Source organism: Cololabis saira, chromosome 14 (assembly GCF_033807715.1).
Source record: "Cololabis saira isolate AMF1-May2022 chromosome 14, fColSai1.1, whole genome shotgun sequence".
Taxonomy (NCBI): domain Eukaryota; kingdom Metazoa; phylum Chordata; class Actinopteri; order Beloniformes; family Belonidae; genus Cololabis; species Cololabis saira.
In genome coordinates, this window is record NC_084600.1 from 376503 (window position 1) to 393853 (window position 17351).

General features: G+C 42.6%; 1 protein-coding gene across 1 annotated transcript; it reads left to right on the forward strand.

Annotated features, from left to right (window-relative positions):
* The first annotated feature begins 12953 nt into the window (after positions 1 to 12953).
* On the forward strand, positions 12954 to 16773 carry LOC133460185 (neurofilament medium polypeptide-like). Its single transcript, XM_061740754.1, has 3 exons — positions 12954 to 14427; positions 15718 to 16250; positions 16341 to 16773. The coding sequence occupies exons 1-3, from the start codon at positions 12954 to 12956 to the stop codon at positions 16620 to 16622; spliced, it is 2289 nt and encodes a 762-aa protein (XP_061596738.1). The 3' UTR covers positions 16623 to 16773.
* The last annotated feature ends 578 nt before the right edge of the window (positions 16774 to 17351 follow it).

The window sequence follows — 17351 nt, forward strand, 5'->3', positions numbered from 1 at the left end:
ATTTAAAAAAAGAACTCCAAGTCAAGTTCTTACTGTTGCCAGCACCAATAGTGTAATGTTATATATATATATACCTCCGTCATATTTGAATAATATACACGAAGAAGACCAACTTCCGATAAATTGGATTAAACAGTTTCTTAGAAACCCAACTTCCATTTGGAATTTTATTCCCAACTACTTCTCAAAACTTGGAGGCCTTAAATTTGTTCTCCTTTGCAATTATAAATCTGAAAACATCCCCTTAAAATTAACTAATTTCCATAAACAAATGCTACTTTCCTTGGTCTTTAATCTATAAACACAACTTCTCCCCCCACAGATACTACATCTGGAACAATAGACATATATAAACACAAATCATTGTTCTTCGAAAACTGGTTCGTCCATGGGATTTATCTGGTTAAGCAGCTCCTCAATCCAAACGGCACTTTAATGTCATACTTAGAACTCCTAGACAAGTATAGTATTCCTATACCACCAAAGGAATACGCTTTAGTTTTTGATGCTATACCTTCTGGTGTCTTAATGCTTCTTAGGAATTCATCTGAGCTGACTTTACTGCTATTGGATCCTGCTGTTACTAGTGTTGGTCAGATATGTTTCTCCTCTAAAAAGAGCAATAACAACCGTGATATACATGCCTTATTTCAAAGAGAAGTAGTCTCTGTTCCAAATGTAGTCTCTTACTGGAATAACTTCACTTCAGATCTGAACTGGAAGAAAATATGGTGTTTGCCTCTAAATATCTGATCATAAATAAGGTTAAAGAAGTGACTCTGAAAATGATTCATCGTTTTTATCCTTTGCAAGGTATTTCTACAAAGATACAAAAAGGACATTGATGTGGTCTGCTCATTTTGTAAACTCTCTGCAGAAGACTTATGTCATTTATTTTGGTCTTGTCCCATCTCTTGTATTTTTTGGCAAGACATCTGTTCACTAATTTCACATCATATTGACTCTGATTTCTCCCTTTCATATGAAAATGTATTGTTTGGATTATTTTCTTACACTTACAAAAGCAAATCAATTTTACATCATCAATTTAATTTTGTTACTTGCAAAATTTCATATTCACAAATTCTCTAATCACATACCATCTTTCCTGACCTTTAAAAATGAATTCAAACAATACATTGCAACAATCCAATATTCGTTACTTGCAAAATTTCATATTCACAAATTCTCTAATTACATACCATCTTTCATGGCCTTTAAAAATGAATTCAAACAATACATTGCAACAATCCAATATTCTAAAAATAGAAAAGCCATCCAAACCACTAAGTTATGTACTATGTAACATTTTTTTGAACTGATCTATGATTTCTGTCTGTGACTAATCCCCTGGCATCAAATGTTTCTATATATGTTTTGTTTGTTTTATAATGTATTGTTGACAATTTGAAATAAAGAATTGTGAAAAAAAAGACCAACTTCCGGTATGGACTTCCGGTATGGATGGAAGTATGGCCGCGCCCTTGTCGGCCATCTTGCCTGCAGCCAGGTACTCTTGTGTCTGAGCTGACCTGGCCAAATAAACATGATTCTGATTCTGATAAAATACACCAAAATTGTCTATGCTTTTAACTCACCACCAGTTGGACTAGGACCTGCCATTTTTCCAGCACTTGAGGAACAGTTAGGGGGTTAAGGGCACTGCTCAGCAGTGGTGTAAAGTAACGAAGTACAAGTACTTCGTTATTGTACTTAAGTAAGATTTTTGAGAATTTGTACTTTTATTGATAATTTCATTTTTCTGTACTTTTACTTTTACTTCGTTACATTTTCAAGGAAAAAATCGTACTTTTAATCCGCTATATTTAAAATTGGACACGTCGTTACTCGCTACAAATTAAAGAACAGCACAGGGGGCTGATTTATGGCTCGGCGTTACACCGCCGCAGACCTACGGCGTAGGGTACGCGGCGACGCACACCATACGCCGTAGCCTACGGCGTAGGGTGTGCGTCGATTTAACGCGGAACCATAAGGCGGACGGGAAGGAAGGGGGGCGCGTGAATATACCGAGAAGGAGCCGCAGCTCCCGGGAGAGTTGCGCCGCAGAGGCGGGCTGGAAGGCCGGAGGAACCGCCGTCGCGTCGAGGACCGATGAGGACTGAAGCCTGAATTATGGTTCCGCGTTAAATCGACGCAGAGCCTCGCCGTAGGGTACGGGCCCTGCGTTGGTGTAACGCGGAACCATAAATCAGCCTTGAGCGGCAGCCGACGCGTGTCCATGCGCACCATTCTTTGATTCCACCCCTTCTAAGGTGGTTTTGGCATTTAAAAGTTCAAAAGTCTCATCCTTTATCAGCTGGGGTTGCTTAATGTTGTCACTGCATACTACAGGCTGGGGGTGGACCTGTCAGCGGGGCCAATGGGGTACAGCAGCAGTGATGAGCAAAGGGAGAAATTAAAATGGGGTAATAAACGTTAAAGGGGTCAGAATAATATCACCATTATTTAGAGTTGTAAGCAAATTCTTGGATTCTTCATTTCTTTGCAATCCTTTTGAAAATAATTTTGTACTTTGTACTTTGTACTTTTGTACTTAAGTACATTTTACACCATGTACTTTTGGTACTTTATTATATTTAAGTTGAGGTACTTTTATACTTTTACTTAAGTAATGTTCTTAATGGGTACTTTTTACTTTTACTTAAGTAATTTTCAAGCAGAAAATTTGTACTTTTACTTAAACTGCAGAAGCACCTCACATTTCCATTGTCCCATTTGTGACAAAACCATCATAAGAAGAGCGGACATGGAGAAACATCTGGAGACTTGTCAAATTTTGAACACATCTGCTGCACCCAACCCCCTCCTTCTTCCACCATCCACTCTTCCACAAGATGTTCCCTGTGCCCAACCTACCACCACCTCCGCTGCCCAGCCTACCACCTCCTCCTCTATCCAGCACACTACAAGTTATAAGAAGGCAAAATGTTCTCATTGCGGCCTAATCTGCCTTGCAAAAAATTTGAACAATCACATTCACAGGAAACACAGAAAGAAAAAAACCTGTGACAGTGTGTTGAGGGCTATCTGTGTGGATGCAACAAATGGGATATCTGCTGTACAAAAAGCATCCCATGGATTTTCAGTGCCTATTCATGTGCAAAGCTTTTCAGTTTCTGTTTTGCCCCGCCTGTGTCCCATCTGCCCTGATTGTGTCTGCACCTGTGTCTCGTCATGTCTCGTTATCCCCTGTGTATATCTGGTCTTGTCATTCCCTTGTTCCCTGTCGGACTGTACTGTTTGTTCCCTCTATGTCTTTGGTTATTTTGGATTCCTGTTTTTGTTCCGTTTCTTGATCCTGCTCAGCAGCGCTTTTGATTTTGTGGAATAAATCCGTTTTTTTGCCAACTCCTGCCTCCTGCTCTCCTGCGTTTGGGTCCACACCTTACCCCCAGACATGACACAGTGTGAACTTGAAGAATGCAGGCAGTATCACTTAATGGCACTGAGGAGTGGGTTAACTTTTAGCCAGTGTGAGCACATCCGCTCACTGGAATATTGCAGAGAAATAGCCACAGAGGAATGGCTAAAGGAGGAGACCCTGGAGGAAATGGTTAACTTGAAATTTTTTGGTGAGGCAAAAAAGGCAACCTGCAAAAAAAAAAAGAAAAGGGTCTGTTCCTGACCTAAATTACTGACACGCAGTATAGTTTACATGTAACCTAACCATGATCTAGACAACTATGTGATGCTATGTTAATGTCTTAACTTATAGAATCGATATTTCCTGGAGTGTGGCACGAGACCACTGGATTGGAAATACAGGTAACAGCATATACCACATGTAATCTCCATTTAACACCATTTAAAATCATCGACTGACTTCTATTCTGTCATCATAGGGTTTTCCGACACAGCCATATGGACATGACTGTGGGATCTTCATGTTGATGGTAGGAGATGTTAGTAGTCTTATTTAATTCTATGTGCTTTAAAGCTATTGATATGGAATTGTTTTTTTTTTCCATAGTATGCCCGCTACTCTGTTCTGGATGCCCCTTATGATTTCACCGTGGTAAGTTGACTTGCATATTCAAAATAAAATGTAAACATCTACTCTGTCCAACTGTGCAAAAAAAATCTTTTAAGGTGGACATGCCAGCTTTGCGAAAGTGGTGGTGTGTTATGCTCCTCGAAAATTTTTAACTTGGAAGGTAAGAGCACAAAAAATTGACATTTAATTGTGTTGAAAATATTAACAGCACATTTATGAGGATATTTGTTTTTCTTTTTATTTGAGCTATGGCAAAGTGTTTGCCCACTGGACAGACATTGCAAAGGGTGTGCTGCAAGATGAGGTGCCACCAGTGTATCATTTAAAAAAAAAAGGAGAATGGATGACATCACTGAGGTCAGTGATTTCTCACCCATTGGAAGAAGGGCTCATGTTATACTAGTCGAAGTATTAGAGAAAGCTGGAATGAACAATGTTGGGTGTGCATATTCATCAGTATTTTGATGCATCAACATGTTGTCCTTACAACGCCAGCCATGGTCATTGTATTATTTTGAATATTGAATAAAAAGATTTGTGTGTTCCTCACCCTCACCTCCCACCCCACCTTCACCTCCCACCCCACTCACCTTTTAGACAGAGGACCAGCCACAACCTGATTCAAAGCCTCAGCAATCTGAGAGCGAGCAATCTTGCACTGAAAGAGCTGTCGAGATGCCAGTGGATGTGGTATGCATGATTCTCTGTTTTAAACTAAGTAATTCTTTGCAAAAAGTTCTATTTGAAGTCTAATTTTTCTAATTTATATGCACTGTTATTTCCATGAGAATAACAGAATTTGTACAGCAGTTTTGCTATAGCAAGACTACCTTTTTTTTTTTTTTCCTATCTTTTTCATAGGATGAAGTGGCGACCAGGATACTCCACCATTTCAAAAAGGCCGCAGAGTGGGTTGAAACCAACCAAAATTAGTTTTCAGGGGTGGTGGAGTTTCCAAGTGTCCTCACCATGGGAGAGGAACAAGTGGAAGAGGTTCTGGGGCAGTACCGAAGGCTTTGGGATGATGCAGAATTTGGCCAGCTTGATGAACAGGAGAAAGAAGACATCCTGGACAATTTCAAATTTAAATTCGAAAGTGTTGAAGACATGTGGGTATTTTGTGGGGAGATTGTTGATAACAGAGGATACTCAACCTACACCGAAGCTCAAGTGAAGGAGTAGGGTAATAGGATGGGTTGTGTAATAAAAAGCTGAATAGAACCAACTGATTTTGTGTTTTTTTTTTTCATTTGTGTACTTTTATCTGTTTTCCTTATTGCATTACATATATTATATATTTATATAGTATATTATATATGTATTTATTTGCTTTTGTTATACAATGAAGAGTACAGGTGAGTTATTGCATTTCAATAGAATGTAGTTTTATCTTTTCCTGTCCTCCCTAAATGTTGACAATTTTGTATTTAAGCATAGTTAACAACCTAATTGGTGGCCTCTTAAGATCTTAATGTCATTGGAGACAAAAGTCGAATAATTTAATACAATAGAAATGGAAGAAAAAATTAAGCATTTACCTTATATAAATGTTATGCATGAGTTTTTAAGTCTCTGAACAAATGTACATTGTGTTCATGTAGGCCTAGTACTCTTCAGAGGGACTCCAGGTATCTGTGTCTTTATCCTGTGCAATATGAATACATGTCTTTCTTAGGTTAAAGGTTTGGTTTTTCTTAGGTTAAAAGTTTATAAATTGATGCAGCAGGTTAAAGATTTATTTGAAATGTATTCTGTGTACTTGAAGTTCATCCCATTAAGATTAATATGTTGCTGGTGTAATCATGGTAAATGCCACAAATAAAGGATTGACAACATCAAAAGTGTTACATATATTTAAGAAACAAATAGATTTTCACGTTACAAAATTGATTGATTAAATATGAAGGCGCAAAGTTTTCTCTTACAAAATCGATAACTTTTATTTTGAAATTTGTTGCGCGCACTTCCGGTCCCAACCGACCTCACGCTGGAGGTGGTTTTATTTTGAAGTTTTTGCGCGCACTTCCGGTCCAAAACGGCCTCACGCTGGAGGTAGGCCCATGGATGTATTAAACATGAATACGGTAGGCTATATATATATATGTATATATGAAGTAAAGGGGACTTATACCCATCTCCATATTGTCATACCTGCCAACATTGGGCTGTGAAAAAATAGGGAGATTTTCTGGGGTAGCGGTTGGAATGCTCCACTCACAACATCCCCGCCCTGATATAAACAAGGCGACTTTTAATGAGCTTTAAATCCATAGCTACAATGAAATGTGCTAAAATGTACCTCCCAAAATGATTCTACAGCCTTCTTGGAGCCAAATAAGTTTAGTATTAATAACAATTAAATACAATTTTGTAGAATTTTCCAGGTTCCCTTTGTCACCCAAGGACCTGTTGTAATTGTAAGTGGCAGAAATTGCAGCTTCAATCACTTTCTTGGAGGGTACATACTTGTGGCCAGGGCTGGTATGGTTAATCTTGCAAGAAAGGAGTGCGCAAAGAGTAGAATTATCCATACTCATTGTGTTTTCTGAGAGGACCTCTCTGAGCTTGCATTGCTGTGAAGGATGCAGAGCATTGCCTTCATCAGTGATGTCAGATTTGTAAAGCTCTCTTTCCCTAGAAGAACCCAGAACCTTCAACTCTCTCTTCCTGTGGGAGATCCTTGCTTGCTATGACTTGATACTCCACCAACTCTTCCCTCGGCTTTTTTTCAAAGCATTTTCTCAAACAAAACAAATTTTCAAATTTTCAAATAACAAAATAACATATTTTAACCATTTTACAAACAATAAAATAACTGAAAAAATCTGAAAAATGGTTCAAATATGTTATTTTGTAACTTGAAAATTTTAAAATATGTTTATGTAATGCTTTGCGGATGAGAGAATATGTTTCTCTATTTTTCTTGTTTTTGTGAGGGGGGATATATATTGTTTTTCGGCACTACCTTGTTCTCTATAGTTGATATAACATGAATTACTGTGGGATCGATAAACTTCTTATTTTTGCCATCTGAGAAAATTAAACATATTATATTTGGTGCCTAACTGTTTCCCAAGTATATTAGTGCGTGTGTGAATGAATAAATGAGACGTAAAACGTAAATTTCTTTGTAGAAAGGCGCTTTATGAAAATAAGTCCATTCACTTGTATTAGTTTACAGCGCAGTCTTGCCACATCCAATATGGCGGCAACGTTGACGTATTGGCAGCATGGATCTATAATATTAACTGGATACAGTGCCCAAAATGGCCGCCCATTCATTTCAATGCATTCTGCTCAGCCAGCGCATGTGCCGAAAAAATCTCGGACTTCCTGGTTTACTTCCGTGTACACGGGCCCATAGAGCATGCGCAGTTGAGTCACCTCCCATGATGCTCTGGGGCCTCCAATCATGCCCCGGGGCAACATCAATGGCACCGACACGGCCGTGACGTCACGCCCAGAAAGAGACTTTTCTTTGACTTTTCTGGCCGTTATAAAACATTTTTGACGGATATAAAGTCCATGACTTAAAAATATAGAATACAAAGATTAGTAATTGCCGGTGATTACAGCTGGAGGTGTCCTGTGAACAGTTTTAGAGGCTTCTCTTTTACTATTGCGGTCTATGGGAAAAAAGCTTTCTGGGCCCCATGGGATTTTTTGTTGCAGTACCGCGGCTGGCCACTGGAAAGAATCGGCACACCTTCTGAGCACGAGACTGGGGGGCTGATTGGCAGCTCCATGGGGCGGAGCTTGGACGTAGGCAGTGCTTTTGGGTTGGGTTGCCAGGTTTGTCAGGAACCCGTTAATATAATACATCCATGCAGGAACCCCGACACGTGAAACACCATTGACTCATTTCACTTTAAAATCGGGAGATAAGCGGGAGAAATTACAAATCGGGAGCAGGGCGGGAGAAATGGTTGAAAATCGGGAGACTCCGGCTTAAATCGGGAGTGCTGGCAGGTATGTATTGTATGAAATTGATGAATTTGTTTTTTAGGTTTGTGATCTCAGGCCGTGCACAAGACCAGTTCTTTTTTCGGTTCGAAATATTAGCTAATTTTAAATTTACCATAATATTACATATATTATATTTTCCAAAATATGAAGCAATGGGCCTGTCTTAGGTACATTATTTTTTTTTTTATCCACTTCGAATAATCGGTACCATAGACATCATATATATAGCCAGGCACATTAGTGAAACGATCGTTCACTTTGTGAGACAAGCGCCAAATTTTGCACAAAGTATGTTCCAGGTCTACTTCTTCAAAAAAGCCCGTTAGCCACGCAAAAAAAACAATATGGCTGCCGTTTTCCAAAATGGCTGCCACAAAAGCCGTTTTTATATGTTTTTTGACCTGGAATGTAATTGGAAAATCCCATTTTGAGTATTCTGACATGAGACTATAATCTTGGGACCCCCCACCCCCTCCCCCATTAGCCATGCAAATAAAACAACAATATGGCTGCCATTTTCCAAAATGGCTGCAGGCAAAAGACAGTTTATATGGTTTTTGACCTGGAATGTGATTATATAATTAGATTTTGATTGTTTTGGCATCAAATTATAGCCCCCCCCCCTCCCATTTCTGTATCACATTTTTTCTAATCATCACAATTGCAGGCCAGCATGCAGCTCCCGAAGCTCCGGCCTGCAAACATGCACAAAAGAGAAAAAAGGAGGGCCAGCATAAGAAACTACAGGAATGATGGACAAAAATGATAGCTATGAGATACTTATAATAAATAAAAATGGAAATGGAGAAGAGAGGAAGGGAAGAGGAGAGGAGAAGAAGGGTGAGAGGCATCGCCCAGTGGATCATGTCGGTGCCCCTGCAGCATAGGCCTATAGCAGCATATCTACCACGAAGCTATATTTGAGAGTAACTATTATAGTCTTGTTCTATAGCTGCAACTATGACTACTGACTCTAACACACTAGAGTTTACACTACCTAGAGATTTACCAACACCAGCTAGAGGTTTACTAAACACTAACTATAGGCTTTACTAAACAGAAAGGCTTTAAGTTTGGTTTTAAAGGTGGAGGTGGTGTCAGCCTCCTTAACCCAGATTGGAAGTTGGTTCCATAGTAATGGTGCCTGATAGCAGAATGCCCGCCCTCCAAATCTACAATTGGATACTCTAGGAACTACGAGTAAACCTGCACTCCGAGAACGGAGAGCTCATTCAGATAATATTTTGCTTATGTATTAACCTTAAATTATATCTTGCATTTCTCCTCCACTATAATTTGAAAGTACACAAGGTACCGGTACCTTTGTCTTAACACGTCAAAGAAATATGACTAGATTTGAACACGCACGCACGCACGCACGCACGCACGCACGCACGCACGCACGCACGCACGCACGCACGCACGCACGCACGCACGCACGCACGCACGCACGCACGCACGCACGCACGCACGCACGCACACACACACACACACGTAACATTGATGCTCTCAGATCTTAATTAGCAATTACTTCATGCAAGGTTTTTAATAAATATGTGTGACGCGTTTAAAAAGCTTACGTTAAAGCTATTGGCAGCTACTGTAAGATAACCTCACACACTCCTAGAAACCGCTATTATAAACACATTAAGAGTATATAGTTAAAGTCGACGCAAAGAAAAAGAATAAAGTAGCTGGTCAGACACCAAAATGTTGGTAACGTCACCTACCTCACATTTATTTGCCAACTCGCTGTTTTCTTGTGTCCAGCAGTCCAATAAAGAGGAAGGTTGACACATCTTAAAACTTTACATCGTCGTTTCGTTGCCGCTTCTTTGACTTTCCCTCGTTTATCCAATATGAGCCGACAACCACACGGGAAGTAAACATTAAGGCTGATTTATGCACCGGCGCAGAGCCTACGCCGTTGGGTACGTGGCGACGCGCAAGGTAGAGTGCGCGTCGCCGCGTAACTTACGCCATAGGCTACGGCGTGGGCTCTGCGTCGATTTAACGCGGAACCATAATTCAGGCTTTAGACGACAACAGTGGGGCTCTGCTGCCCCCTGTGGACAGCACCGCAAATAGCACCTGCAGTCTGTTAACTGTCCAGCAGGTGGTGCTGGAGGAGAATCAAGTTTAGATGCTTTTCTAGAAACTTCAGTAACTGGATTTGTAAGAGCCCTAAAACTATTAAGAGTTTAGACTATCTGCCTTTGGCCGGAAACTTTTAAATATACAGACATTAATGGCACTTTTGCACTAGGATTTACTGAGCCCGACTCGGCTCGTCACGCCTCTACCCATTTGTTTTTCCACAGCCAGGGGAGAAGTGGGCAGGTTGGGGTGAAGCTGCTGTGACGTACTCGATTGCGCAACCGCTTTGTTCATGTCGGCGCTGATCAGAAATCAGCTGGAGCCGCGCGCGGCTGAGAGTAAAACAGCCCGTCTACATCCCTTTTTTAATTCTCTCGTCAGCCACCAGGTTTATGAACATCTGCACCCCAGAGTTGGATCACCAAACAGACGTTTTGCGCTTTATAATAAAATCGCCGCGAGCCGCGGGCATGGGGCCGCGGGTCGCTCTCGCGCTGACTCCCGCTTCCTGATTCAAACGTCTGCCGGCCCCCCGACCAATCAGTGGCGCGGAGGGTGGTGACCTCTCAGAAATAGTCCCGGCTCAGCCCGCAAAGAACCTCGCCAGAATGGTTACAGAAATAGTATCGGCTTGGAGCGGCTCTACCCGTCTCAGCCCCTAGTGCAAACGTGCAAGACGGGGCCGCACCGAGCCGAGCCGGGCGGAGGCGGGACTAGTGCAAAAGCAACATAATACTGGCTTGGTGTATTCTGGGTTTTTTTCTTTCCAATAGGATGCTTTTCCATCACTAAAGAATATCACCAGCTTTTGTCATATGCTACTGAAATCTCATGCATACATATGGACACACACAAACGGACACACACAAACACATACACACACATCTATATTTAAAAGAAGTAAACACAGTCCAAGGCCTTAATTGTATTATAGCTGAGTCATCCACTGCCAGGACAGCCATTTTTCAACATGTCTCTCCCCCAAGGTGACCCTCACTTCTTGCATTCAGTTCCACTTTCCTCCCACATCCCTGTGCCTTTATTGTCATCTCTTCAACAGTTCATCATCCTGTTTTCTAATATGTGCAGTCTTTCTCGTGTGTATTCACTGCAGCCTCCTAGCTCTTATTGTCTCAAATAACTACACAGCTTAAATAAAACCACCATGGGAACCAGGGAGTCTCCTGGCAGCCACCGCTATACAGCAAACATTCCCTGCACCATGCGATGCAAGGTTATGCATACACAAGACATAACCCTCCTGGGACAGGTGTTACTATTTTGTGACATTTTCTTCTGCATCGATCGTTATTGTTTTCCAGTTCTTCAACTGTCTCACTCAGCTGCTGTCTTTCCATCCATCCTGTCAAGGTCCGGATTGTTGAAAATAGTCCCCTTCCTCTCATTCCAAATGTTCAAAACTGTATTCATGCTTGTGTGTCACAGCACGTAAATGCACAAAAGAACGTCAACACTTGTACTGTCATGGTCTCAAAGACTGATACTGTGGTAAATGACCTCATAAGTGAAGGTCTTAAGCATTTTCTACATATCTATTTTAAATATCACAACTATACTCTTAAAAAGGGCACTAAGGGGCAGTGAACATACAATCACAGTTGACACGTTTTATCTATTCTGTATTATCCTCATTAATAAAACATTCAGGTCAGAGAAGGAGCGAATGTGTTATGTGCTATTTTGATCCTTTATATCCTTCACCCCCCTGGATGTGTGAAATATGGTGAGATGCAGTGTAATCTGGTGTGTTTATTTGTTAAAACGTAATTAAATTAACTTGTTTAGTGGATGAAATCTTATTGCAATGAAGAATGGCTGATAAAGAGAAATAAGTTTATGCTGATTTTTCCGTTCTTCAGCATGTATTTCAAGGGAATGTTGTATACACAAATTCCCTGTACTCTAAGGTATGCAGAGTAAACTCGCTCACCCTGAGTTTGAGTAATCAATAGGGTGCTGTACATGCTCTTCAGAGCAGAATCTCTTTTTTGAGCAGACATCCCTTTACATCAGCAGAGACAGTTTCTTCCGTTAATGCTGTATCATTGTAGCACAAGTCACACCCTGATCTACATATGCACCTTAAAGTTGCTGTTAATACTGCAGCTGTTTTTTTTTTTAAATGTATTTTCATTTCTATGATGGGGGTGGGTCTCCCAGGTTTTGCCTGCATCCTAAATGTCAATCTAATTCCTATTCAGCATCAAAACAGAGAAAACAGTAGATGGAAAGTTCCTCTTTTAAAATAACTAGGCGAACCAAACCTTTCTTGTGTATATATGCATGTGTCTATTTGTGGGTAAGCTGTGTGTAGTAAAAGTGGGAATTGGAAATGGCCCAGTAGTTGAGGTGATCCCTGGAGAAATGATCTGCAAACTCACACTGCCGCAATGAAGCTACAGACGGCATCAGCAGAATACTCCCAACACTCACACTGCATAAGGATCCATAGCTTGTGCAAAATATGTCTAAATATTTTTTTTTCGAAGTCATCCCAGTGGTTTTGCAGTGAATCATAATCAGTTTTCGGAAACCTAAAATTATTCACATCATTATAATCTTTCAAAGCATATGTGCTTTGCTCAGGTGTTTTTGAAAACATGTAGGCCTATACTTCATGTTATTTATATTTGACGTATCAATAATTGTATCTCATGTACACCTTGGATCATCTCGATGCCCAGAGTGAATGCAACTATTCCTGCGCAGGCAGTACTTTTCAGAAGAGGAAAAAAAAATGTCTCTTTAAGACGAGTGCGTCCTTGTGCTGACTAGAGAGTTTCCCTCCCTCCTATAAAAGCTGGGCGCTCTCCCTCCTTCTGCAGTCACTTGTCCTCCGGCTCCAGCCAAGATGAGTCACACCGTGGACTACCACTTCACGGGCCCGAGCTCGTACCGCAAGACTCGGCCCGCATCCGTCTCCTCCAGCGGCTTCCACTCCCAGCGCCGCCGCCTCGCCTACAGCCAGCCCTCTGTCTCCATCGACAGCCTGGACGCTTTCAACGGCGACATGACGCGGAGGAGCGAGAAAGAAGTCCTGCAGGCTCTGAACGACCGCTTCGCCGGTTACATCGACAAGGTGCGCAACCTGGAGATGCGCAACCGCAACCTGGAGGCGGAGGCCGCGGCGCTGCGGCAGAGCCAGGCCGGACGCACGGCCGTCGGAGAGCACTACGAGCGTGAGTTGAGCGACCTGAGGGGCGTCCTGCAGCAGCTGACCGGGGACAAAGCCCGTACGCTCGTCGAGCACGAACACCTGGAAGAAGACATCCAGCACTTGTGCGGCAGGCTGGAGGATGAGACGAGAAACCGGGAAGAGTTGGAGGCTGCCGCTCGGGCCATGAAAAAGTACATGGAGGACTGCCGGCTGGCGCGTCTCGAGCTGGACAAGAAGTTCCGTGCCCTGGAGGAGGAATCCGATTTTCTCAAGAGAAACCACGAGGAAGAGGTGGCAGAGCTCATGGCGCAGATCCAGGGCGCACAGGTGAATTTCGACACGAGAGACATGGTCAAAGCCGATGTCACTGGCGCACTGCGAGAGATCCGCTCGCAGCTGGACAGTCACGCCTCAAAGAACGCGACCCACGCAGAGGAATGGTTCCAGGTGCGTATGGAGCGTCTATCCGAAACTGCTAAGACGAACCAGGATGCAATCCGTGGGAGCCAGGAGGAGATTGCAGAATACCGCCGTCAGCTCCAGAGCCGCACCATTGAGCTGGAGACTCTTCGAGGAACCAAGGACTCACTAGAGAGGCAGCGAATGGAGAGTGAAGATATGCACCAGGATGACCTTAACTCACTACAGGAAACCATCAACCAGCTTGACAATGAGCTGAAATCCACCAAATGGGAGATGGCCAGCTACCTGAGAGACTATCAGGAGCTGCTGAATGTGAAGATGGCCCTGGATATTGAGATTGCTGCTTACAGAAAGTTACTAGAGGGAGAGGAAAATCACTTTTTGTCAGGTGGCCCCCCATTATCCTTCCTGGAGAGCAGAATCTCTGGACATTTCAAAGTCAAAGCCGAAGAGATCTCTGATACAGTAATCGTGGAGGAACAGACCGATGAGACACAGGTGACAGAGGAAGCAGATGAGGAGGAAGAGGAAGAAAACAAAGAAGAGGAAAAAGAGGAAGCTGAGGAAACCAAAGAGGAGGAGGAACAAGGTGAGGAAGAAGAAGACAAGGAGGAAGGAGAAGACAAGGAGGAAGAAGAGGTAGAGGAAGAGAAGGATGAAGAAGAAGAAGAAGAGGCTAAGGAGGAAGAGCCTAAGGAGGAAGAGCAGGAGGAGAAAGGAGAAGAGGGAGAAGATGAAGAAAAGGATTCATCCACTCCTCCAAAATCCCCTCAGCCCAAATCTCCTGCTGTCAAATCACCAGAATCTAAATCGCCACAAAAATCTCAAGAATCCAAATCACCAGCAGCCAAATCCCCAATGCCTAAATCACCTGCTAAATCTCCCACAGGAGATGAGTCAAAGTCCCCACCTACTAAATCACCTGAATCTAAATCTCCTCCCAAGAGCCCTGAGCCAAAGTCCCCAGAAAAAGAAACCAAGCCCATTCCTCCCAAAGACACCGTAAAAGAGGAGAAAAAAGAGGAGAAGCCACAGCCCGTCAAGGAAGAAAAGGAGAAAGAGCAGCCTGCAGAGCAGAAGCAGGAACCCAAGGAGAAAGAGCCGGAGAAGGCAGACAAACCCGACACAAAGGAAGATAGTAAAGTAGATGAAGATGAAGAAAAGGATTCATCCACTCCTCCAAAATCCCCTCAGCCCAAATCTCCTGCTGTCAAATCACTAGAATCTAAATCGCCACAAAAATCTCCAGAATCCAAATCACCAGCAGCCAAATCCCCAATGCCTAAATCACCTGCTAAATCTCCCACAGGAGATGAGTCAAAGTCCCCACCTACTAAATCACCTGCATCTAAATCTCCTCCTAAGAGCCCTGAGCCAAAGTCTCCAGAAAAAGAAACCAAGCCCATTCCTCCCAAAGACACCGTAAAAGAGGAGAAAAAAGAGGAGAAGCCACAGCCCGTCAAGGAAGAAAAGGAGAAAGAGCAGCCTGCAGAGCAGAAGCAGGAACCCAAGGAGAAAGAGCCGGAGAAGGCAGACAAACCCGACACAAAGGAAGATAGTAAAGTAGATGAAGATGAAGAAAAGGATTCATCCACTCCTCCAAAATCCCCTCAGCCCAAATCTCCTGCTGTCAAATCACCAGAATCTAAATCGCCACAAAAATCTCCAGAATCCAAATCACCAGCAGCCAAATCCCCAATGCCTAAATCACCTGCTAAATCTCCCACAGGAGATGAGTCAAAGTCCCCACCTACTAAATCACCTGAATCTAAATCTCCTCCCAAGAGCCCTGAGCCAAAGTCTCCAGAAAAAGAAACCAAGCCCATTCCTCCCAAAGACACCGTAAAAGAGGAGAAAAAAGAAGAGAAGCCACAGCCCGTCAAGGAAGAAAAGGAGAAAGAGCAGCCTGCAGAGAAGAAGCAGGAACCCAAGGAGAAAGAGCCGGAGAAGGCAGACAAACCCGACACAAAGGAAGATAGTAAAGTAGATGAAGATGAAGAAAAGGATTCATCCACTCCTCCAAAATCCCCTCAGCCCAAATCTCCTGCTGTCAAATCACCAGAATCTAAATCGCCACAAAAATCTCCAGAATCCAAATCACCAGCAGCCAAATCCCCAATGCCTAAATCACCTGCTAAATCTCCCACAGGAGATGAGTCAAAGTCCCCACCTACTAAATCACCTGAATCTAAATCTCCTCCCAAGAGCCCTGAGCCAAAGTCTCCAGAAAAAGAAACCAAGCCCATTCCTCCCAAAGACACCGTAAAAGAGGAGAAAAAAGAGGAGAAGCCACAGCCCGTCAAGGAAGAAAAGGAGAAAGAGCAGCCTGCAGAGAAGAAGCAGGAACCCAAGGAGAAAGAGCCGGAGAAGGCAGACAAACCCGACACAAAGGAAGATAGTAAAGTAGATGAAAAATCAGAAAAGGAGGAAGTTTTGAAACCTGCCACTCCTAGCAAGCCCTCTGAGGACAAACCCGCCCTGAAGTCTGAGCCTAAAGAGAGTGCCCCCCTTGCTAAGGAGGAGAAGACTCCTGCTCCTAAACAAGAGAAGGCTGAACCTGAAGCAAAGGCAGCATCTAAATCAGAACCCGAGAGCAAGACTGAGGAGAAGAAGCCAGAGGAGAAGAAGCCCGAGGAGAAACCTGTCCCTAAAGTAGAGCCGGAGAAGACAGAGAGTAAGCAAGACGAGAAGAAGCCAGAAGAAAAACCTGCATCTAAAGTAAAGCCAGAGAAGACAGAGAGCAAGAAAGAGGAGAAGAAACCAGAGGAAAAGCCTGTGCCCAAAGCAGAACCCGAGAAGACTGACAGCAAGAAAGAAGAAAAGACAGAGGACAAAAAGGAAACAAGTAAAGATGAAAGTAAAGAGGTGAAGGAGGAAAAAGTTGAGAAATCCTCTGGCGCTGAGTCAAAGGAGAGCAAGGATGAGAAGCCCAAAAAGTAAGACTTAAATGCTGTGTTTCAGTTATCGCAGAGAGGAGGAGATGCCAAAGAACTATGAGACAGAAAGGTCAGGCAAAGGCATAAGAAGGTGGAGAGCAGAAGAAAAGATATGTACAATTTAATGTCTCCCTAAGTATGGCCATTATGTATCCCTGAAGCTTAAGATGTATGACTGTAGTGAATGCAGAATGCTCTAAACTCTTTATCTGAATGTGACAACTGCCCTTAATGATAACAAGTGCATTTAAACAGAATCCTGATTTGGACAGCAGGGTCCTGTTGTGCCTGCAACGCCTTCGAGGGTAAAGATGTCATAACAATGCCAAGCTAAAGATTGTAACAGACACTGAACATAAAACATAATATTTAAGGAAATAGAAATGTCTATATTATATTTACAAATACATCCGTATGAAAGACTTGAATTTTGCTTGTTGTGCATCTTCATGCAGCTTCTCCTGACAGGTGAAATGTGGTATCTCACTCTTCCAGTCTGTGATGTTAGGATAATGATGACTTTGCTATGTATAAACTGCCGAGAATATGCAACATGAAACAGGAAATAAAGAGTGAAAAAATCAAACAAACTGTTTTAGCTTTCATAAGACAGCCATCTTGAAAAACGGCCGCCATCTTGGATTTTCAGGTGGCTAACGGGCTTTTCTACATAAGTAGGTACTAGGCAATGTTCATGCAAAATTTGGTGCTTGTCTCAAAAAGTGAACAATTC